The sequence below is a fragment of the Mauremys mutica genome, chromosome 11 (assembly GCF_020497125.1).
Source record: "Mauremys mutica isolate MM-2020 ecotype Southern chromosome 11, ASM2049712v1, whole genome shotgun sequence".
NCBI classification, from domain to species: Eukaryota; Metazoa; Chordata; order Testudines; family Geoemydidae; genus Mauremys; species Mauremys mutica.
The window spans coordinates 27,532,148-27,555,040 of record NC_059082.1 but is presented as its reverse complement, the minus strand read 5'-3'; the positions used below and the strand labels follow the sequence as shown (position 1 = coordinate 27,555,040).

General features: G+C 42.5%; 1 protein-coding gene across 1 annotated transcript in view; it reads right to left on the bottom strand.

Moving 5' to 3' along the window:
* The window catches only part of CHRFAM7A (CHRNA7 (exons 5-10) and FAM7A (exons A-E) fusion), an 88,730-nt gene extending 66,863 nt beyond the window's left edge, over nt 1-21,867 (bottom strand). The window contains exons 1-4 of the mRNA XM_044980569.1: nt 21,823-21,867; nt 18,031-18,216; nt 17,315-17,461; nt 15,625-15,764 (exon numbers count right to left, since the gene is read on the bottom strand). Coding sequence (XP_044836504.1) covers nt 15,625-15,764; nt 17,315-17,369 — 195 coding nt within the window. The 5' untranslated portion in view covers nt 17,370-17,461; nt 18,031-18,216; nt 21,823-21,867. The remainder of the gene's footprint in view (nt 1-15,624; nt 15,765-17,314; nt 17,462-18,030; nt 18,217-21,822) is intronic.
* Nucleotides 21,868-22,893: the final 1,026 nt, after the last annotated feature.

Genomic DNA, 22,893 nt, shown 5'->3' with positions numbered 1-22,893 from the left:
GTTTACTTGGTCCTGCCTCAGCACAGGGCACTGGACTTGATGATTTCTCAAAGTCCCTTCCAGCCCTACATGTCTATGATATTTTAATTTCTCTGGTTAGGCAAGATTTATCCAGATTAGGCAAATTCTATCCTAATTTATACCCTACTGTTGATGTTGCATTATCCAGTCACCATGGCCTAAATTTTCAGAGGCTAACTAGTAATTTGAAGTGGCTCCATTTTGTTTACCCAACTAGAGGCAAGTGTTGAGAACAGGACTCTGAAAAATGAGGCCCCTTTAAGTGCCTCAAGTTGGACACTGAAAAATGAGGCACCCAAAAAGTCACTTGTCACTTTTGAAAATGATGACTACTCAATGGTAGCTTTGCACTCCCTGAGGTTCCAGCAGATAGACAACCTAGACCCTTTTGGTAGATGACAGCTGTGCTTGGCTCATTCCATTCTACTTTAATCACTGCCAAAGCACAGCTAAAACCTAGCTTAATTATTGACCTTAACCTCACGTCCCTAACCACAGTGCTGGAATTCTGAAAACCAAAGAAAGAATTTAGGCAAAGTATTTGACAAAAAAATGTTGTTTATTTTATTTTATTTATTTATTTATTTAACACAATCATTCGGTCTGCTGATTTGCTGTCACACTCAGGATATATTTTCACTCTTTTTCCTTTTCACCCACCTTTACTATGGTCTCGAGCATTCCTTGGGGTGCACACAGACCCAAAGTGAAAGAACTAACAAAAGCCAACAATGTCCAATGCAAAGGTCTTTTATTTTGCAGATGTGTGTCCCAGCCTTAACCTTATTTACACATATGTTTTGCATGAATTTATTATAGTATAGGAAACCTTATTTATGAGATTGATGGGTTTAATGAGAAATTAGCCTCTATTTATATGAGCAATTCAAATTATGCTATTTATAGTACATATTAGAATCATCTATGTGCTTTCCTTCTGAACATGCACAGTGCAACTAGAATTCTGAAAATGCATCATTTCCACCACACTGAGGTAATATCCAAGACACTGTATACATTCTTTTTTTACACTTATTGGTCTTGAAACCCAGACAAGCCCTAATACCCTAGTACTATCAAGAGTCAATATTTCATCCTTTGTGCCTCATCTCCTGACAGAGGATGGGGGGCTCTGCATTCATGGTTCATGGAGTCCTAACATTAAACCCCTTTGTTTTCAGTTTAAACTGATTTTTACTGAAAAATTCACAGGCTTTACAAAAAGTATTATTCAGTTTTTTTCAGATTTTCACCCTACTTTTCTATCATTCAAATATATAAAAAATAACTTGTTTTATTATGAAAATACAATACATTGCATGAGATATATGTATTACGATTATACATTAGTCTGTGTGTATTTGCAAAGCTGCCTGTTGAAGTAAGGCTATTCTGTGCATCTTCTAGACTAATACATAAACAGGCACGCATGCAAGCTCTGAAGTGCGTGTGCATCTGAACATATTGATGAATTTCACGCTCGCCACATACACATTTCAAGCTGTTAGCAGATAACACTTTAAATATGATACACTAAAATGGGAGGAAAATCTGTATCAGAATACGTTTCAGAACACAAGAAAGTACAGGTATTCGAAAGTTTTAAGAAAACAAAAACAGGAGAAAAGGATGAAGTTGAGTGGATGCGCTGCAAATGGTGTGGCACATTCAGTGTAAATATTTATAGGCTAATAGTTCTAAGTGTAAAACAGTAAACTGTTTATTGAAATGAAAAGTTGTATTTGGGGATCAGAGATATATTGTTTTCTTAAACTCAGAGGTGGTATTGTGTTTTGAGTTCTGCAGCTAATCGTATTGATGAACAGAATTTGAAGCATTAATCTACTGAAAACTTTTCAAATAAACCCCAATGTTTACCCAGAAAAATTATTAATAGGTTTTTGCACTGATTTGCACCTGTTTTTGTTGTTGTGGTAATAAACACTGATAAACTCCCAGAGGAAAAAATAAAATAAAAACTACCGAAAGGACACCTGAAAAATCCCCAATGCATCCTTAGATCCTCCTGAACCATTGACACAATGGGCAGTCCAGTTCCTCCACTGATTACGGTCACTCGCTAGTTGTGGTACTTCTTCCCAGCTGATTTAAGATCACTCAAGCTCTCTGTCACTTTCCCTTGTCAATTCTTCTTTGGCCTTCCTCACTTTCTCTTTCCTCCCTCATGTACCTAATTCACTGTTTACTTAACATGTTTCCTATCTACAATATGGTGCACATGTCCCAACCACAAGCCTTCTTTCTGGGATATTTTCTAACATGTCCTGCTGTCAGCTCCCTTACTCTCACATTTGTTATTTTGCCTTTCCATGAAATGTGGAATATCTTCCTCAACCATCTGTGATGGGCAGCCTCCTTTTTTGTTAGTCCTTATCATCAGCCAAGTCTATGCTACACACAGTAGCATGCTCAGTACAATCACACAGTATAATGTAACCTTTAATTGGGTATGGAGATCTCTGACTAGACGTTTATTTTTCCAAAATTTGTGTTTGCTTTTCCCTATCTAATATGAATATCTTTACTGCAGCCACCTTCAAATGTCACCACACTCCCCAGGAAGGAGAATTCTTCTACCTGTTCGATTTCTTTTCCATCCATGTACACCTTTGCATCAGTTTTCCAGTTTCCTACTATTATAGTTTGAGTTTTCTCTGCATTTACTTTCAGTCTAATTTTTGCTGCTTCCTGTTCAACCTCTGATGTAAGGGCAGTCATTCCATTCTTCATCATACTTAGAAAAGGAATGTTGTCAGCAAAGTCAACCTCATGTAACTCATCTCCACTAATCGATTTTATACTATCCAAAATGCCTTGTGTTGTCTGTTTTATCACCAAGGCTACTGCTTACATTGATCAGCTTGTTTTGTATCCCACAGCAGATCTCTGTGGACACTACTGAATGCTTTCTTAAAGTCGATAAAATTGATTAAGATAAGTCTTTGCCAAAGAGTAGCTTTTTCAATGATCTGTCAAAGGGTGAATATCAGTTCACCACATGGTGCACCTGTTCCTCTCATAACATTTCATCCACTGCCTTCTTCATTCTGTTCAGCATAATAGTAGACAATACTTTATACAGGATTGATACAGTATAATATATCTCCAGTTCATGCACCGAATAAGATCATCACTTTTTTGACAATGCCACAATGATATCATCTTTCCAATCTTGTGGCACTTGTTCTTTCACCTGCATTTTGTTAGAGTTTTGTTAGGTACTCAATCAGATGTTCACTTTCCACCTTTAGTGCCTCTGCTTGAATTTTGTCAACTCCAGGAGATTTCCCATTTGAGTACTACACACCAAACCACAGAAACACCAACCAATCCCTGTAGCAAACCTCGTTGCCTACTCAGCCCCCATATCTACTCTAGCAACACCATCTGAAGACCCAACCACATCAGCCACACCATCAAGGGCTCATTCACCTGCATGTCTACTAATGTTATATATGCTATCATGAGCCAGCAATGCCCCTCTGCCATGTACATTGGCCAAATCAGACAGTCCCTACGTAAATGAATAAATGGACACAAATTGGACATCAGGAATGGTAACATACAAAAGCCAGTAGGTGAACACTTCAATCTCCCTGGACATTCTATAACAGATTTAAAAGTAACTATTCTTGAACAAAAAAAATTCAGAAACAGACTTCAAAGAGAAACAGCAGAACTAAAATTCATTTGAAATTTAACACCATTAATTTGGGCTTGAATAGGGCCTGGGAGTGGCTGGCTCATTACAAAGCAGCTTTGCCTCTCCTGGAATTGACACCTCCTCTTCTATTATTGGGAGTGGACTACATCCACCCTGATCGAATTGGCCCTATCAACACTGGTTCTCCACTTGTGAGGTACTCTCTTCTCTTCTTGTGTCCTTATATAATGCCTGCATCTGTAACTTTCACTCCATGCATCTGAAGGAGTTTTACCTATGGAAGCTTATGCCCAAAGAAACCTGTTAGTCTTTAAGGTGCCACTGGACTTGTTGTTGTTTCTATCTTTCCTGCATCTCTTTATCTTTTCCTCTGTATCTTTCATACGCCTCTAAGATTTCTACCTGTGCCTTGCGCTGTTCCTTTTTTGCCTTCAGAGCTTTCCAATTGTCAATCACTGCCCATGTTCCAGATGTAAACCGTCCATCTTTCTTCCACCCTCTTTGGAAGCCCACTACTTCCCTCTGCTGTCTTGACTACCACCTTCTTCCAGACTTTCATCAGCCTGGTCCTGTAAAACACTGTAATGGTTCCTAAATGAAACGTGAAGTCTGATCTCCATTTCTTTATCCCTGAACTGCTCTATTGCTATAAACACACATTTTGTACACCTTTGTGATCTTTTGGAGTTTAAGTTCTAATGTAGCTGCTAAAAGATAATTATCTGAGCCAACATCAGCTCCTGTGCTGACTCTGACATCCCCCAAAGAAGATGCTCATTGTGACACTACACCCCATATTCATCATGGGGGTATGATTATAATTATAATATGATTATGGCATAAGTATTATGCATTTTATACAAGATGGATCATGTAAGATATCATTGGAAAAGTTATGATTTGCAGAATATGATTATCCTATTTGTATGCATGTATCATTTTTGTAGCTGAAGTTATGAATATTCAAATGTGTTTACTCTGGAAAAACATCCACAGCCCGCCTTTCAGGTACAACAATGATGAAGCTAGATGGTGCTAATGGCTCATCAACAAAGACAATGATCTGTGGAAAATCTCAGCCTTCCTGTAAACATTTTAGCCAGCCTGTAAGTAATGGCTACTATGACACAGCAAGGGCTCGGTGGTACCCCAGTTCCAGGTGGCACCCGGGGGGGGAACCGTCACACTCATCTCTTAGATATACAAACCAGAGATATCTGGTTGACAGCTGCATTGTCTGGTGATCTCCATGTCAGCTAGTGAAGACTCTTGTGCTGGAAGAGATTGTCTCCTAATCTTTGTGCCACAGACCTGTCTGCCATTATCACTTTGGATGCCTTCCATTGTCCCACTCATGACTTCTTCCCAGCCAATAAAGTTGTTGCCAGTTTGTGGGTTGCAGTGGCCTATAATCAACGTGATATCATAGCTAGGCAATACTGACGGCACCTGTTCATGGAATGTATCTTTTTCACCCTTGCCTGCTGCATCTGTCAGTGCATATACTTGGATTATTGTACACTTGACATGTCTTGTTTATAGCCTGGCTGTTATTAATCTGTCAGTCACTGACTCCGAAGCCAGCAGTCTTCGCTGTGATGTTATCCAGCATAGCTCCTACACCTGTCGTGTGTGTTTCTTTTTCTCAGTATAAGACAACAGAACCATCAGACACCATCTTGCCACTCCCTGTCCATCTTGTCTCACTGATGCCAAGCATGTTCAAAGGGTATTTTTTAATTTCTCATGTAACTTGTGCCAGCTTTCCAATACTATACAAAGTAGGCCCATTCCATATGTCTACTCTTGTTACAGATTTTGCCATCGGGATTCGATAATTCACAATCTCAGCTTTCTTTCGGCTTTCACTGAGATCTGTCATGCTTGGGTTTTGCGCGCCAACTGCACCTACCATCCTCAAATTTGGATTTAACTGAACTGTTTTCTCACAATAAGGTTTTACACGAGTGAGTCACAAACCCACTTGCGGCACCTTCCTCTTTTATCCAGGCTTGGGACCGACACCATTGCTAACAGCAGCAGGGTTCCTAAGGTATCACTGAGGGAAAAGATACCATTGTGATGATTATAGTTTAATGTTCTTGAAGTTATTCCCAGAAAATGTGCTAGGAGATGATACTACAGCAACTGTCCAATGGCCAACTCCAAACTACAAATCAGAGCGGATGATTGATCTTCTAATAGTTCAAGAAAATGCTCTCTCAAAGCTTAAAGAGTTTGCTTCTCTAAGAAAATATGTTTCACAAATGAGCTTACATTTTATTTAGGTGACCTAGGTGTCAATTCTGAGATGCAGGAATAAGCCACAATTAAATATAGATTATGGAATACTGTTGGCTTTACAGATTTTCAGGCTAACAGGAATTGACCAGGAGTTTTATGTTTCAAATATGGACCAACTCACTTTCATTCTTAAATATATACTAGGAAGCTTTCTGCACTTTCAAATTTCTGAACTTTTGAATTTTCATACGCTGAACATCTATACAATCTGACTTGAGTGAAATTTCTATCAGCACTGCCACATTAATGCAAGAGAATGCAATCAACCAGGGGCCTGGAATAACCTTTCTAGCAAGAACAAAGCTTTCCTGGTAAATTGTTAACTATTATTTAGAAAAATTGGCCAGAATGATTTGTCCAGAGATTGGCAACCAGGTGAATTAAGTGATTAAAATCAAAAGGCCTTGAGACCGCTTTTCTAGTTTTTTTTCTAATGATGTCTCTGAATATTGTCTACATATAACAATCGGAGTTGAACAGAGACTATATGTATTAGATAAGACTAAGTATTTTAATTATACTACTGGAAAATAATACAGAGTTCCACCACCCCCATTATTAATCACAAAATGTTTTTATGGCTTTATGATGAGTGCTGGAGAAATTTGATCCACTTTTCTGTAATTTATATAGTTATATATAATTATTTGACTTACATTTACTGATAATGTATTTTGAGCTATCGTATGAAAGATGATAGGTTACAAACCACTGTTTCATTTTTTAATATACAGAAGAATATAATGCCCTCAGAGCATTGAAAGTCTCATTTACCAATCATAATCATAACCTGATTTCCTTGGAACCTCAAATACTGATATCCTAGGTTAGAGAATACAGGAAGCGAGTTTTCATTTTGTAGTTTTAGAAGGGCTAGAGGAAGCTAGGAAGTGTCTTTAATACACCTCTACCCCGATATAATGCTGTCTTCGGGAGCCAAAAAATCTTACGACGTCATAGGTGAAACCACGTTATATCGAACTTGCTTTGATCCAGCAGAGTGTGCAGCCTCCCCCCGCCCCCAAGTGCTGCTTTACCGCATTATATCCGAATTCGTGTTATTTGCCTTTGTTTACTGGACACCAAAAAAAAAGTAAAACAAAATAATTAACATTGAAGAATTTTAAAAAGCAGGCACTTATCTTGAAAAAAGAGCTCATCAGTGAATTGCATCAATGTAACATCGTGGTACTACCAACTTTTTAGGGCCAGATTCTACAACCCTTACTCATGCTGAATGGACACCAATAGTCCCAATAAAGGCACTGGGACTGGGTGGTGTGAGTAAGTGCTGCTCAATGCAAGGGGGTTGCAGAGTCTGGCCCACAATGCATTAGCTCCACATTTTCAAAGTAGAATGAAGAGATTTAATTGGGTAACTCTCATTATTATTGATTACGTGACTAAAGTCCTGCACAAAATCTTAGGAACGCCTCTTATTTTCTTGTTTATTGTGTTCATTATTATTATTTCTGTTGTGGTAGCAGCTAGAGGGCAGGGCCCCATTGTGTTTACAACACATAAAGAGATGGCCCTTGCTTCAAAGAGCTAATGTGTTATGGTGATACGGTTATGGTTTAATACAGTGGTTGAATATGCACATGATGTTCCCTAGGCCCCTCAAAATCTGGATGTTGTATCTCATGAGGATTTATTGCTCTAGGTAAAATAGTTAATATATACATTAGTACTGTTTCTTTAAGAACTGAACAGTCATGTCAATCATGAACCTATTGTCCTGTTAACAGGAAGTTCTGCAGATGATCTCAAGCTACTGAACAGAGCAGACCTTTTGCCCTACTGTAATAATAAGTATTCAATAAATATTTTTATGACATAGGAAATCGTGTGACCCCTCTATTTGTAATAACAGCATGGCCTTACAAAGATATAAGAAAAATGTTAGATATATGAATTGCTTTGCTGATAACTAATGAAAATATTTTTCTTCTTGGTACAGTTATTCTGAGACAATTTTCTACAGACATTACCTGTTGCAAAATAGCCACTCTCCTGGACATTGAGAGGAGAGTTCATGAGTCCTGATGTTCATAGACAAGGGCCTGATTCAAAGTACAATGAATATAGAAACAGTTTTACAAAAGAAGAAACATTGTGACTTTTATTTTTCTTTATGCAAGTACTTTAAACTAGTCCTTTGTTCTTCACCATTGTGCATCCTATAGCATACTAAGGCCTAGTCTACACTGGGGGGGGGTCGAACTAAGGTACGCAACTTCAGCTACGCGAATAGCGTAGCTGAAGTCGAACTACCTTAGTTCGAACTACTTACCCGTCCTCACGGCGCGGGATCGAAGTCCGCGGCTCCCCCGTCGACTCCGCCACCGCCGTTCGCGGTGGTGGAGTTCCGGAGTCGACGGGAGCGCGTTCAGAGTTCGATATATCGCGTCTAGATGAGACGCGATATATCGAACTCCGAGAAGTCGATTGCTACCCGCCGACCCGGCGGGTAGTATGGACATACCCTGAATTTATTGAAGGCCTCTTTCAAGAGACAGCATAGCTTGAGAAGAGTGGCTGGGAACAGGAAACTAACAGAGGCAAAATTATTAGCTAAGCCGTAAATTAGAAAGTAAAATAATTAAGAATCACATATAGGCCCTTCCATCTCACAGGCTCCTAGAGCCCAGGCTCCAGCCTGAGCCTACATGTCTACACTGTAATTCAACAGCTCCTTGGCTCTTAGCCTGAGCCCCACAAGCCCGAGTAGCTGACATGGGCCAGCTGCAGGTTTTTAATTGCAGTGTAGACATAGTCTCTGTCAATCCAGTAACTTTCAAGAGAACCAAATTCATTTAAAACTATTGGAAAATATATTCCAGGACTGTTCCAATTTTCTACAATCCAAGGAAAACTCATAATAGTTTAGAATTGTCTTCAAGGAGATTAAAGGGTTGCACATTTTCTCTGCAGGATGGAGAGAGGAAGACAGAGCCGGGAAAGAGAGCAGAGAGACTCAGAAAGACTTTTTCTAAAGTCCACAAATGAATGTTAACAATTACAAAGAACAATGCAGATTTGATGAGCTTCTCCCAGAGCTACTGTTTGCGAAAGAAGCTGTTGAGACTTGATAAGCAGCTTATGCATGTCCTTAGCATTCATTTTCAATGTTCCTGTTGATTCAGCTCCATTTTATTAATTTCTTCCAGATTTATGTTTCTTTCCTCTTTTCTTTGATGGGTGATTGGTTTTACAGAACTCATTGTTCTCTCTGAATAAGAGTGTGATTTTCTTTTAAACATTTCATAATATTTCACACTGATATTTGTTTGTTGGATCCAAGTGATTTGTAATCTAACTTAGGCCCTGATCTTGCAGAGAAATATATGCAGGTTTAACTAAGATGGTGTGTATCCCTATTGAAATGAATGGTGTTACTCACAGTGTGTAAAACTTAGCATGTGCAAGCCTTTGCATGACCAGGGCCTTTGCTTTGTATAGCCATGTTTCCAGATGTGAAAGCATGATGAGCAATCTTCAATTCAGCGGAGATAAGCTGCCAGAAGTCTGGATCGTTTTATATATTTTGTCTGCAAAACTGAACTGAAAAGCCAACAAGAACACATTTGCATGGGATACTATTCACAAATAATATTTCAGCATTTTTCTTTCAGTCCCAAGTAGAAATGAAATAGACCAGAAGCAGGAGAACATGAAAAATAATGGGGTGAAACATTTATCTGAAATATTTGGCAGATGGGGAGGTTTACTTCACTTTGGTGCAAATATTGCCAAAAGTTTGAGCCATCTCTCAGGTTAATCAGAACAGTTCAACAGTACCTTGTTAACAGGCTATTTAATAGTTGTGAGGAAAAAATCATGAAAATACTCCACACAAAATGGTTGCTTTCATATCAAAAGAAGCGAGACCTTGAAAATAATCCATCAAAAAAAGGGGAAAAAATCAAACAAATTTTCAAAATATTGATGTTTGTGCCAAACAGCAATACTATGTTTGTGTGAAATGGTTGCAATTAAAATCAAAAACTACACAGCTCATTTGGTTGAGGATTTTGCTAGAGAATCGAAAACATAGACCATTTTTGTCTAGAGACTCTCCAAGGTTATGAATCTGGCTCAGTTTTAAGCACCTAAGTTGATTTGGTTTTGCTTGGAAATTATAAGAGGCACATGAATTTTATGTGAAATCAAGAGAAACTCTTGAGTTTTACATTGAGATAGTGTGTACAAACTCTAGATGTAAAGTAAAACATAAGGGGTTTAAACCCATGTCTCAAAAGAGAATGAAGTATACACACAAACTAAAACGCCCCAGTTTTTACTGAAGCTCTTATTACTGGACCCTACCAAAAAGCATATATCTAGCTTTATAAGCCAGGGTCTGGTCCAGTACAGCAATTCTTGTACTCCTAAGTTTCAAATGTCTCACCTGGTTAACAAAAGTCTGCATGGACAGGGATAACTTGTATACAAAATTCCAGTCCAATGTAAAAGGACAGAGACAAGATATCCTGCCCCCTTACATAGACTCCAAATGCTCCCACTTCACGGTTTAAAATGAAAATATTGACAAAACCTTATTATATCTCCAATTCAGAAAAGCACTTAAGTACCAGATTAAGTCCCAATGACAACAAACACTTCTCTAATACTTTGCTGATCTGGGACCTAAAAGTATATCAATGGATGTCATTAGGATATATTTACACCAACAAGGAAGGAGACCGCTAATGCCTTGAAGCAACAAGCTCCCAGACACAAAATGTTATTTTTGAAAGAAAACAGCACAAGCAAAAACATTCAATTAAATGAGTTCAACTCTTCATTCTGTTTGAGCTGGAAAAAAAGGAGACAAGTACAGCGTGGAAAAGGAAATGCTTTGAAACAAATAGACTTCAGGAGGGGAGGGATAGCTCAGTGGTTTGAGTATTGGCCTGCTTAAACCCAGCATCGTGAGTTCCCTCCTTGAGGGGGCCACTTAGGGATCTAGGGCAAAATCAGTACTTAGTCCTGCTAGTGAAGGCAGGGGGCTGGACTCAATGACCTTTCAAGGTCCCTTCCACTTCTAGGAGATAGGTATACCTCCAATTATTTATTTTTTTAGACAATAATTCTGTTAAACTTCATTTGAAGTATTTTTTCTTGTATCAGACAGTCCTGTTGGAGAGGGCAAAAGGGATCTGAATGGGTTTAATGGGACAAGGGTTTTTTAATGTTGTTTCTGCAACCTCTACAGATGAAAAAAAAACAACCATAAAAGACAGTACTTGAACAGTATAACATCTTAAATGTTCCGACTTTTTCTCCATGACTCTCTGGAGATGTCTACAGTGGGGACTTATGCTGATTTTGCATTCATTGATTAGAATTTTCACATTATGTCTCATGCCATCTCTCAATCCACCACCACCACAAGATCTAAGTAGCTTCCTCTCTACCTAATGCTGATGTCAGCCTCTATAGTGATAAGCACAGCAGTAAAGAGGACTCAGTAGGCTCAGTACCCTCGGGGGGCAGGGGGAAGCATTCACTGGGTCTTTCAGGGACCATTAAAAACTGTGAGGCGGTAACCCCCACTGTGGCAGAGGGGCTGGAAGTACTTTCTGCCTCTTTCCCCTGTGTAGGAGAAAACAGAAGTGAGATGAATAAGCTGGGCTGTGGGCTGGCACATTCTATTCACCAGGGGAAATTAAAGGGCCTCCTGTAGAGGTGGTGTCCAGTCTGGTGCACTAGAAATGCACCCTTAATCTACCACTAAGTGAGTCAAGTAAAGTAAATGCATCTGTCACCAGGAAATATGTTGGTGGCACATTTTGTTACTAGCTCATTAAGTAATTGTTGTGATGAGTACTCATCATTCCCTTCAGTATCTGATTCTTGTTGAAAATGCAGAATACTCATTTATTTTATACTGTGAAGCCTAGTTGGTTTCTCCCCATGCCTGTCAATCCCAACACTTCAAGGGAGAGACACAATCAATTTTACCATAACTACTGTATCACTGGCTTGTTGTTGTTTGAATTAAAAAAAATGTACAGAAAGGAGTTTTCAATCTAACGATAAATGGATATTTGCCTTTTCCTTCTATTATTTTTTATTATACTCAACAACTCCCGAAGAAATGACAACTCTGTAAAGTTCACTGGCTGTTGGCCTTTAGCCATTTGAGTATCCAACTATTTTCACTCTGGTTAGTGTTCATTTGGGCTCGGTCTACACTTAACAGTGTTGCCTGCATTGCTATGTCAGTTAGGAGTGTTGGGGGGGGAATATTGCACGTCATCATCATAGCAAAATCTCCAGCCTATATGCAGTTATATCAGTGACAAAGCCTCCCAGGATAGCTTATTTCATTCAGAGAACTGGTATAAGTATAGCAGTAAAGGAACTCTTTTGTTGATATAAATTACATCCCTACTAGGAGGATTTGCCAATACAGCTATACTGACAAACCCTTTCTAGTGTAGACACAGATTAACACATATGGTCCAAATTAATTCCAGGTGTAATTGCATTGCTTTCAGTAAGGCTACATCACATATGTCTATATTTTTTAAGCCCTTAAATGTAATTAATTTTGTTAATAACAGCACCTTTAATTATTAAAATAAATAATTTGTAAACTTCTTTCATCTTTTCATGCTATTTGTTTGCTTTCTGTATTTCAGCTCAAACAAATATAGACTAATCAGTTTTCTTATTGTCTAGCTGACCAGTTCCCTGTCAATTTCACTTTCAGCTTCTCAGGTATCAGCATAATGCTGAAATGGGTTAAATGCACTGCAAAGGGGCACTGATTTTTTCTTTTTTTAACAAAACTTACTTTTCGAATTAAAAAAATATGGAAACACTCTGGTTGGTCTTAGGTTTTATACAAACTTATTTGTACAAGAAGCACAGCATATGGAGGGGACCGTGCTGCACTGTCCGAATTCCTGCAAGGAAACGCACATACTCAAGCAGGAACTCTGCAGCTAGAGGCCATGTTGGAAATGAGATCAATGGTGTGGAAGGCTTTTTTGAAGTCTATTTGGGGTTCAGCTAAGGTACTTTGCACCATGTTGAAGTTTGCATTTGTAACTGTACATAATTACATATTACACCAGAAGAGGTGGCAGCCAACTTTTCAAGTGCTCATCATCCAGAGTGCTGAACTCTTTTGAAAGTCAGGCCCCAATAAGGAGTGCTGAGCTCTTCTGATAATTCTGGCACTATCAAGGCAGGAAGGCACAAAGAGATGAAATCTAAATAAGTAAGTAGGTGCAGACAGCACACACGGAGAGCCAGAGTATCCAGCTGGTAGGAACAGCTGCAGAAGCAGCCAAAGCAGGGGGCTTCGGACAGTCAGGGAACTTTCTACAGTGGAGTGGACTTCCTCTGCCTGCACTGACTGGCTGTTTGCTCCAACTCTCTCCTTCCCACTCCCTTCAACTCAGCTTCCATCTACATCAGCCCCTATTACCCTCTTGTCCCCTGCCCTGTCCCTCTTTCCTCAGGGAGCTCTCTTCCTTCATTTTTCTTTCCATTTAGTTGATCCCCTCCTAATTAAGCCCACCCCACTCCCCCCAAAAATGTGGAACTAACATGTTTGCTGTCATCACATTGTTCATTATGCTTCTGTTTAACACCCCTTTCCCCATCTGGTGCTTGTCTTGTTCATTTAGACTGTAAGCTCTTTGAGGCAGGAACAGTCTGTAAGTCTGGATTTGTACAGCTCCTAGCACAATGGGCCCCCATTCTTGGTTGGTTCTTAGGCACTACCATAACAAACAGTTACTACTAATACCATCGCCCTGTATACCCTCCAACAGGGAAGGCAGTACCATCTACAGCATGGTCTACTGCTGTGCCTGTGCTTCTGACCCACATCATAGTTGACCTCTCCCAATACTATGTGCCCATGCAGGTGCAGCCACAGTCTGTGATTAAATTATGCAGCAAATGTAACCTGCCAGTGCCTCTTCAAATTGCCTATTCCAGCCTACATAAAACACCCATCCTTCCCTCCCTGATGCGCCTAGAGACATGCTGCCTGTAATTTCTGTCCTCCTATCCAGTGTCCCACCAGTTCCACAGGCTGATGCACCATCAACCCACAGAACTTATTGCCAGGGGATGTTGTGAAGGCCAAAAGTATAAATGGGTTAAAAAAAGAATTAGATAAGTTCATGGAGAATCGGTCCATCAATGGCTCTTAGCCAAGATGGTCTGGGATGCAACCTTACACTCTGTCTGTCCCTAACTTGACTACTAGAAGCTGGGACTGGAGGAGTATGCATCACTAGATAAATTGCCCTATTCTGTTAATTCCTTCTGAAGCACCTGGCACCAGCTACTGTTGGGACACTGGATACTGGGCTAGAAGGACCATTGGTCTGACCCAGTATGGTCATTGTTATGTTCTGATGTGCCATGTATTACATGTATGACAACAGCCACAACTAGAATATACAGTAAGTGATAGGTTTACTTGTTGGCTTTAATTGCACAGACCACAAAAATATGCCTACTACTAGCTACACTCATGTCAGTGAACAATAAATCTCACACTGGAAATGCCTATATGATTCCCATTTAGATCTTGGAAATCTAAAACTTGCACCCTAAAAGTGATGTTTACTAGAGACTATGAACATTTAAGCCTGCACAGCTCTCAGTGTACTGACCTTTTGATAGTAAATCAACAATGACCAGCTTTTGCCAATCGGCAGCTTGTAAGGAAATAAAAAAATAAGCTATCTGTCATGTATAATCCCATCGGTTTATTTATTCTGCTGCTCCTTATGTTTTTTACTTTGAACATCTGCTGAGACATTATGGCATCTGGAGGTTAACTATTAGTTTTTAAATAACTAACCTCTTTATAAATTACTTTAAATCTAATAAAAATGAATGATGTGGTGAACAGTAAAGTATAACCACCCCAATATCACATATCAATGACCTTATGTGGTACATTCTACCTATTCATGGGATTTTTCCCAGCAGTTTTGTCATTTCACAAATGCAAATATAACAAACTCTGTACAGGAATCACTTCATTCACCATGGATATGCAGCCAGTTGTGGCGTGGAACATAGCAGCTAATTAACAGCACACAGCTACATAAAAGTTTAGGATAGGACATGAAGAATAGCTTATCTAAATTAAGATACAGGAGCAATGTAAAATGCAATGATCCAAGGTGAGATTTGGCCGGATACCCACCACCAAAAAGTGCCATGAGTTCTTTAACAGCCACTGTAATCAGGATCTTTGTTTTACATCTCTTTCAAAAGACAGCACTTTCACATTGGATCAAAGTATAATTAAGGATTAGAATAAAGCAAAGAAGAAACCTTGACTCTTTCTTTGAAAGCGATCTGTTCGGAGAATTGATAGGTTTGTGAGTATCTAGAAGGTTGAATAGATCTCAGAAAGAGACTTAAATTTGACATAGCTAAAATCTTGATTTATTTTTTAAAAAATGAATCAGTCAAAACTTGGCTTTGGACTGTCTGATTTACCCGTGCTTTCCCAAAGAAGCTCTACCATCCACCCATCACCATCATATTTCCATGGCTAAGTCAATTGGGTGCAGTAATACTTTGCCTTTTAAAGAAAGTAGCATCCTGTAATGTTAAAGACTTACCACATCCATAATCTGCATGAGGCTAAGAGTGAAGTAGACAGTGAGCGGCTGGGAATCATTGGCCACAGGCCTCTCCAGAGGATTGTAATTCTTCAGCAACTCCTTATAGAGCTTCCTCTGGAACTCTCCTTGCAGGGACACTTTGAACAAGTAAATTGTTTGAATAAGTAAACTGATAAATACTTAGGAATCTACTGCCAGCATCATGATGTAAATGAACGCAATGCTCAGAAATGCTTTCCACTCAGAATCTGCTCCCACTAGCCAAATCAGCTATTATATTACCTTTTATTTTCTACATCCGTCTTCCAAAAAATGCTACCATAATTCATGTATTACATCTGTTCCATTAATTACCATAGCAAACTCTTATCCCAAAACTGCTACCACTCACCTCTTCTCTTCCCTGACTCAGTAGGTAGAACTTCTGATTGATATGTCTCACCTTTCAGAATCTGCCACTCTGGCCAGTTCCCCTCTTTAGCGAGGGAGAGCAATTTCCAAATATTAAGATCAATGTGTCAACATTTGCATCCTTTGGATCAGGGATGAGAACTAGTGAGATGTAGCAGTTTTTAAATGGATGAACTACAGTGCTCATAATTTGATACTTGCTGTAGCATAGCTGTAACTAGAAAACCAGAAGAATGTGATATACCTGAAAAGGACAAGACAATGACAGAATAATTGGACAAGGACAACCAAAGTACCCATATCATTGGATTGTAAACTCTCTGGGGCAGGGATAGTCTGCTTGAACAGCACCTCGCACAATGGAGTCCTGGTCCATGACTAGGATTCCGAGGCGTTACAGTAATACAAATACTAAATAACACCACTGGGGAAATTTTATCATCTTTGTGCACCTCAAAGCTCCATATCATTCCAGGGAGGGCAGTGATTCTGTCATTTACTTTTGGTGAGAGAGAAATTATACCCCTGGGATGGAGGTATGGAAGAGTGAATACAGGAGAGAATTAGAGGACTGTGTACAAGTGGAAATCCACATCACTGTAGGAATCAGTCTTTTTGTGTTTGACCTGTGTGTCTGTCCCCATCCCAAAGCAATGTCATCTGTCATCCCCCTGAACACCCCCTGCTTATTTCCTAATCACCAACCCTGTGTTCCCCACACAAAGGAAGCCAGGGTCCCTACCCTGAGAAGCTTACTGTCTACAAGCCAGAGGTATGTTTCCCCTCCCCCTCATCTTTTAGCCCCTACCCTGCCAAGGGGGTAAAAACTATTGAGGCTGATCCCAGACAATGATCTGGGCTAGGGAACAGTGGTCTGAGCACCAATGCAACAGCAGGATGTGGGGAGAGAGGACAATATGGGGGTAGGCATCAGTCCACCCACCACTGCAGAAGAGTCCTGCAGAAGACTCTTAAAAGGATTTAAAGGCAATTGTCTTTCTTCCTAACCCACATGGGCATCCCCCTTACATGCCAGCACATTAGGGATCACATACATCCCCTCCTCTCAGCTTGCCAAACATTGCCCATGGCTACCTGTTGGGCTAGGGGCATTTGCAGAGCATCTGCACAGTGGCCTCATCACCAAGGCTACACCTGATTGACTAAGAACCAGGACAGTAAAGTCCAGCCCGAGCCCTGTAGAGAGAAGGGGCTTAGCAAAGATACACAGCCACAAGGAGCAGAAAGGGAAAGAGGAGCACAGAAGTCCACTCACCATGTACGAGCCCCATAGCCACGACCAGCCAGACAGTCAGCTCCCGGAGTCCCATCCCAAGAGCCAGCCTCGCTGGGGAAGTGCAGCAGCTGCAGAGCCCCAAACCCAGAAGCAAAGTTCAGCTCGAGCCCCAAATCAGCCAGGCAGCTGCCGAGACCAGGCACTTGGAGTAAGATAAAGAAAGGGAAAGAGACGCAGAGCAGAGACTGGAAGGCGAGTGCTTGGGGGCACACAAGGCTGAGGGGGCCTGGGGAACCGGGTGTCAGGAACAGGGCTCCAGCTCCTCTTCCTGGTGCCAGCTCCCTTCCTGGGCTGGCCCCGGATCTCTCCTTGAGATGCTGCCAGCTCAGGCACAGCACACGAATGCTAATGACCGCCCCCCTCCCTCCACCTCCTCCTCCACGTGATGGATTTCCCTACTTTCCTTAATCCCTCTAGACCCTCAGGCAGGGCAGAGGGGAGGCAGAGACAGTTGCTGCGGCTGCTGCAGCAGGAGAAATGCAGCCCGTTCAACAGAGCAGCCCTAGCTTTATAGGGCTGTGCGTGTGAGCTAAGAGCGGATCTCTCTCTCCACCCCTTCCCTCCCTCCATGGCTACTCAGCCCTGTGACAGTCACTCAGGCACAACTCCCCTCTGGCCCCATTCCACTGCCCGTCTCTGCAGTTCACTCCAAGAGGGGCACTTCACTACCGCAGGATCCACCTACTCTTGCTCACGTTTTAACAGCCAAGCTGAGCTGGAGACTTCTCCTTTGGGGTGCGAAGCACAGGGGAGGCAGGAGCTCTGATTCACCCCTGCCTACTGAGAGCCTTCTCTCTGCACAGCAGCCAGACGCTGGGACAGCTACAAATCCAGCAATTCCTAGTAAATGGAGCTGACTCAGCAGTATGGAGGCGCCTCTCCTGGGACAAATAAGGGAAAACCAAAACTTGTGTCAAACTTGCACTTATTTATAAGGCAGGAATATACATTCTGGTGGTGCCTCAAGTGAGAGCACCTTATTGGAACCTGATTAGCTTTAAGTGCAATTAAAGGTCCAATCATTGGAAAACTGAGAATATGAGCCCCCACTCCTACCTCACTTAACCCCCTGCACCCTGGTCTTCAGCAACATAGCACCTGATTCCCTAGTGTGGTGCAGCAGCCAGCATGAATTAGTCCTAAACCCACTTAACTGGCTCCAGGAAGGATAACCTCTGCTGGTGCAGAGGTGGCTTTATGCCTCTCTCACTCCAGGCTGCTGGGGTAGCAAGGAAAAAGAGAGTGTGGCTGGGATCCCCTATGCCATGCTGCTCCTCACCAGTGCCTTCAGCTCCAGGGGCCATTGCAGACTGGCTGTGACATGAACTTGCTGCTCTAAGGTGACAAAGAAGGGTACTGGTCTATCCAGAGCTGCAGCAGGATAAAAGACTGCAGAGGAGAGCTATAAGTCACCTTTGCCCACCTCCCCAACCCTGACTTGCACTGTGTGCACTGCAGCCATAGCCAGGAATCTGACCCCAGTCACATTTGTTTTTGGGGGCAGGTGGAATCAAATAACATTGTATATGCATGAACCATTTTGTGATCTTTAGATCCCAGCTGATGCACAGAGCTGGGAGCTCAGGTGTGAGATGGTTATTCTTCCAGTGTCTAGAATACCAGAGGTTACGCATGATTTAAAAAGAGTTGCAGGAGAAATCCATGGCCCCTGATTTATTGATTATGCTAAACACATTTTTTAAAGGACACCAGAAAGTCAGTCATATCCAATGATCTGGGACAGAGCCCACAGCCTCAAACCCTCGCCATGCGACTCACCCAATGAGATTCAGGTCTGTTTGCTCTTACACTGAAGCAACAAAAATATTAGTCTTCTGAGGCCTGGTTTCCTTTCCTTCCAAAAAAAAAATGTCTTTACATGCAATTAATATTTTTATGTTTTTCCTTAAGGGTTTCAGTCCTCCTGGGTGCCAAATACTGGATGTTCAGCATCCTTCACATCCATAGACTTTAACAGACATTGAAACCACTCAGCAAGATCAGGAGTGTATTAAAATATCAGATTACTTTATACCCAGTAGTGTTTCTATACTTTCTTGTCTTTCAACCAAAGGATACCGAAGCACTTTAACAAACCTACATTTATACACAAACCCCATACAGGGATCACTTCATCAACCAGTGAAATGTAATCATAACTCTGATTAGCCAGTGGTCAACAGCCACCTTTCTCCCCCTCCCCCCACCATACACACCCTTGCTTAAACCTTCTGTGAAGCTCAGATTTGCAAAGAGACATCTTCATTTTGCTGGAGAGCTTTACGAATCGCTAATTCGTAGATCAGCATCTGTGGGGCATTTTACAGTTCACTAAACCGTAACTTATAGTAAACACAAATTTCCAGGGAAGCAAACATTCAGGCTACTGCCTTAAAACCATAAATCTTAAGTAATCAGTGCTTAGGAGAAAAAAAATGTGCATTTGCCACAACTCTGTACTTTTGATTGGAACTGGCTAGAAATAGTCAAAATACAAATTTATTAATAGGGCTTTCTAATGTACCTATTTTGCCAAAAACTTTCACTTATCCTGAAATCCACAGCCCATGTGCAGAACCTAAGTAAATGGGTGGGAGTGGGGGGAGCTTGGGCATATGTAGATGATTTTTTTCTCCTAGCAGCAGAATACACAGTGGATCCCTGAAGTTCACGGATATACTGATTCTGCCTCTACCTCCTCAAGCTCTCACTCTCTCTCAGCTTAAGCACACATCCCTAGTCCCTACACAAACACAGATACTGATGTGGAGGAGTGCCTCCATGATGTTTAGGTCTGGTCTACATACTGTTTTGTACCAATTCAATTATTTCAGTTAGGGACTTGTATTCCTATTGAAATAATGAACTCTGTACAATCCCTCCAGTGGATGTAGCTATAGTGTTACACTTTATTCCCCTTACCTTATAAGAAAAAACTATACTAATTTAACTACATGTGCAGTAGAGGGGCTGTATCACTAACTATATGTGGTGCAATGTGTGCGTAGCCAAGTCCTCAGTCCCACAGTAGGTAAAATATGCAGAGTGTCTCATGCGTAGCCTCTTCTCTTCCCAGCCACCTTCCACACAGCACAGCCAGGGTCCTTCAGTTGCACTTGAGCCTTTCTGTAGCCACATTAAGGGAGCCAGTGAATTTCACTCCTAAGGATTGACTGAATCCTGCTAGGGCAGTAAAGTACAAACTGCAGCTCCCTGCACGAGCAGATACCAGTGCATTTCAGACCAAGGAGTCAGTCTCAGGGAAGGTGACAATGTTTGCACTACCCTTGCTCATGATGTGTACTACCTTGTAGTTGAGACTCCACTGGATCTCCACCAGCAGGCATTGCATGTGAATCACCACTCCCACTGGCTATCCCTGGCCACATTCTAGATTGTGCTAGCTTGCTGCATACTCCCCTCTCCAACACCACACTGCAAGATTTAATAGTGTAAAACAATGCTTCTCCATGCAGACTTTCTGTGGTCAGGAACTCTATGACATGGGTTATACTGTGCAATGTCAGATGCAAATTAAACAGCAGAGCCGGGGGTGGGGGAGGGAGGTGTCAGTGACTGAGCTGGTGACTGGTTGGAGTGTACAATCCATTTCGGATTAATTTTTGTTGCTAAAATGGCTTTAGGTAAGTTTAACCACCCCATAAATAGCTGTCACACTGTATTTCTGAAAAACATCAAGGTTGATTTCATGACAAACACATGACTGAATAGAAAAGATCCTGATGCAGTTCTAATATACAACATTTGGAAAATAATCATGATAAAAACAACGTATTTTAAAATATTTGACTGTGTTTCCCATTTACAATTTTAAAAGTATTTTAAGTCAACAAGTGGGTTACTACTTTCCGTCCAAATCCCTGACCTCAGAGTCGGTGCTTTTGCTACAATAGTTTAATGTCCTGGGTAACTGCATCTGAGCAGATATTTGCTATCGTTTTGCTTATCTGTGATAGAACACAGGGAGTGGTCATCAAATAATATAGAAAGCAGCCGTTTTCTGTTAGTTTTGAACTCTGAAGGGCCACTTACCCCAAGCCCTAATTATCTAAGATACTCACCTAAGTTACTCATCATATCATCTGTTAGTTATCTCTAAAGGGCCTGTCACTTGGTACCTAGGTGCCTGCACTCAGGACCAGGAACTAAAAGCAACAGCTCAGTGTGCACGGCCTGAGCAGGGCAGACCATTTCTGCTTTTTCACGTACAAGGTGGTGTATTTCCTGCAGCCTCTTTGGGACACTGGCCAGGGAGATGCAAGCCGAGGCAATGGAAGAGCCGTGCTCGTTTGAGCTCACACACTACCCAAGGCGCGTCCGGTCATCAAGACCAACCCCCCAATCTACTTTTCTGACAGGGTAACGCCTCAGTGGCTTCCTTTTAAATACGCTGCCTGGGGCTGGGACTGATTTGGGGCTGGAATCAGATCTCGGCCGCACTGGGGAGCTGGGACCCAGGGACAAACCTGCGGCTGCCCGCGGCTTCGCTCCAGCCAGAGCTCGGTAGCATTTCTCCTCCCTTTGCAATCCGCCCTCGCAGCGCCCGGCTCCAGAGGCTGCCCGCGCCCGCTCTGGTTCTGCCACAGGCCGCCTGAGGGAGCCTCCTGCGCACCGCTCCGGGGCCGCGTCCGCAGCTCAGCGCTGCCCCCTGCTGGCGGGCTACGATCCCGCCGCGCTGACCCTTTCCTCGCCTCGGCAACCTGGCCGCGGAATGCGAGTCAGCGGGGCCCTGGCCTGTCTCGGAGCGGCGCCACCCCCGCCCGCCAAGCCGGCCGCCCTGCCGCGCCCCGTCCCACCCCCACCCACTCCCCGGCTCTGCCCCACCCGCGCGGCAGCTGGAGTAGCCGGACCCCATCGGCCCAGCGCAGCCGCCTGAGGGCGCGTTCCCGGCCCGCCATGGGAGCGGCTCAGCAGCCCGGGGGCAGAGGCTGCGCTGCAGCTTTCCACGTGCCTGCGCACCGGGCCGTCCAGAGCAGGTCCTGGGCCCCCTGCGCTGCGCGACTCGGGGCAGTAGCCTCAGGCTGCCCTGCAAGTGGGGGCCGGACGCGGGAGACCCAGGCTGTTCCCCACAGTCTGAAGTGGGGAGCAGGGCAATTACATCAAGGCCTGGGTGCACCCGAAGGTCCCTTCACCCCACCCCGTGTCAGCACACACAGGAAGGAGCTAAGAGCAGCTTTGTCACAGCAGCAATCAAGTGTCTCATGCCGCGCCCTTTATAGACTCACAGAACCACTGAGAGGGACACCATGGGCACGGGTCACCTAGTCTAACCCCCACCAAGGTGCAGGATTACAGCCCAGCAGTTTGGGTGATCTCCTGGGAATGGGGAGACTTACCTTTGTTAGCCAAAAGGGCTCGTTTTCCCCCCGGAGCTTACCTAATTACACCAAGGAGGCACGGAGACAGGAAGACAAGTACCACACCCTTTATTGATCGGTCAGCTGAGCGGGTGTTCCTCTCGGCTAGTGCCAGAGAAAGAGACACACCTTTCATGGCCAAAGGTAAAGCGGCCTACCTTTATAGCCGGTAACAAACAA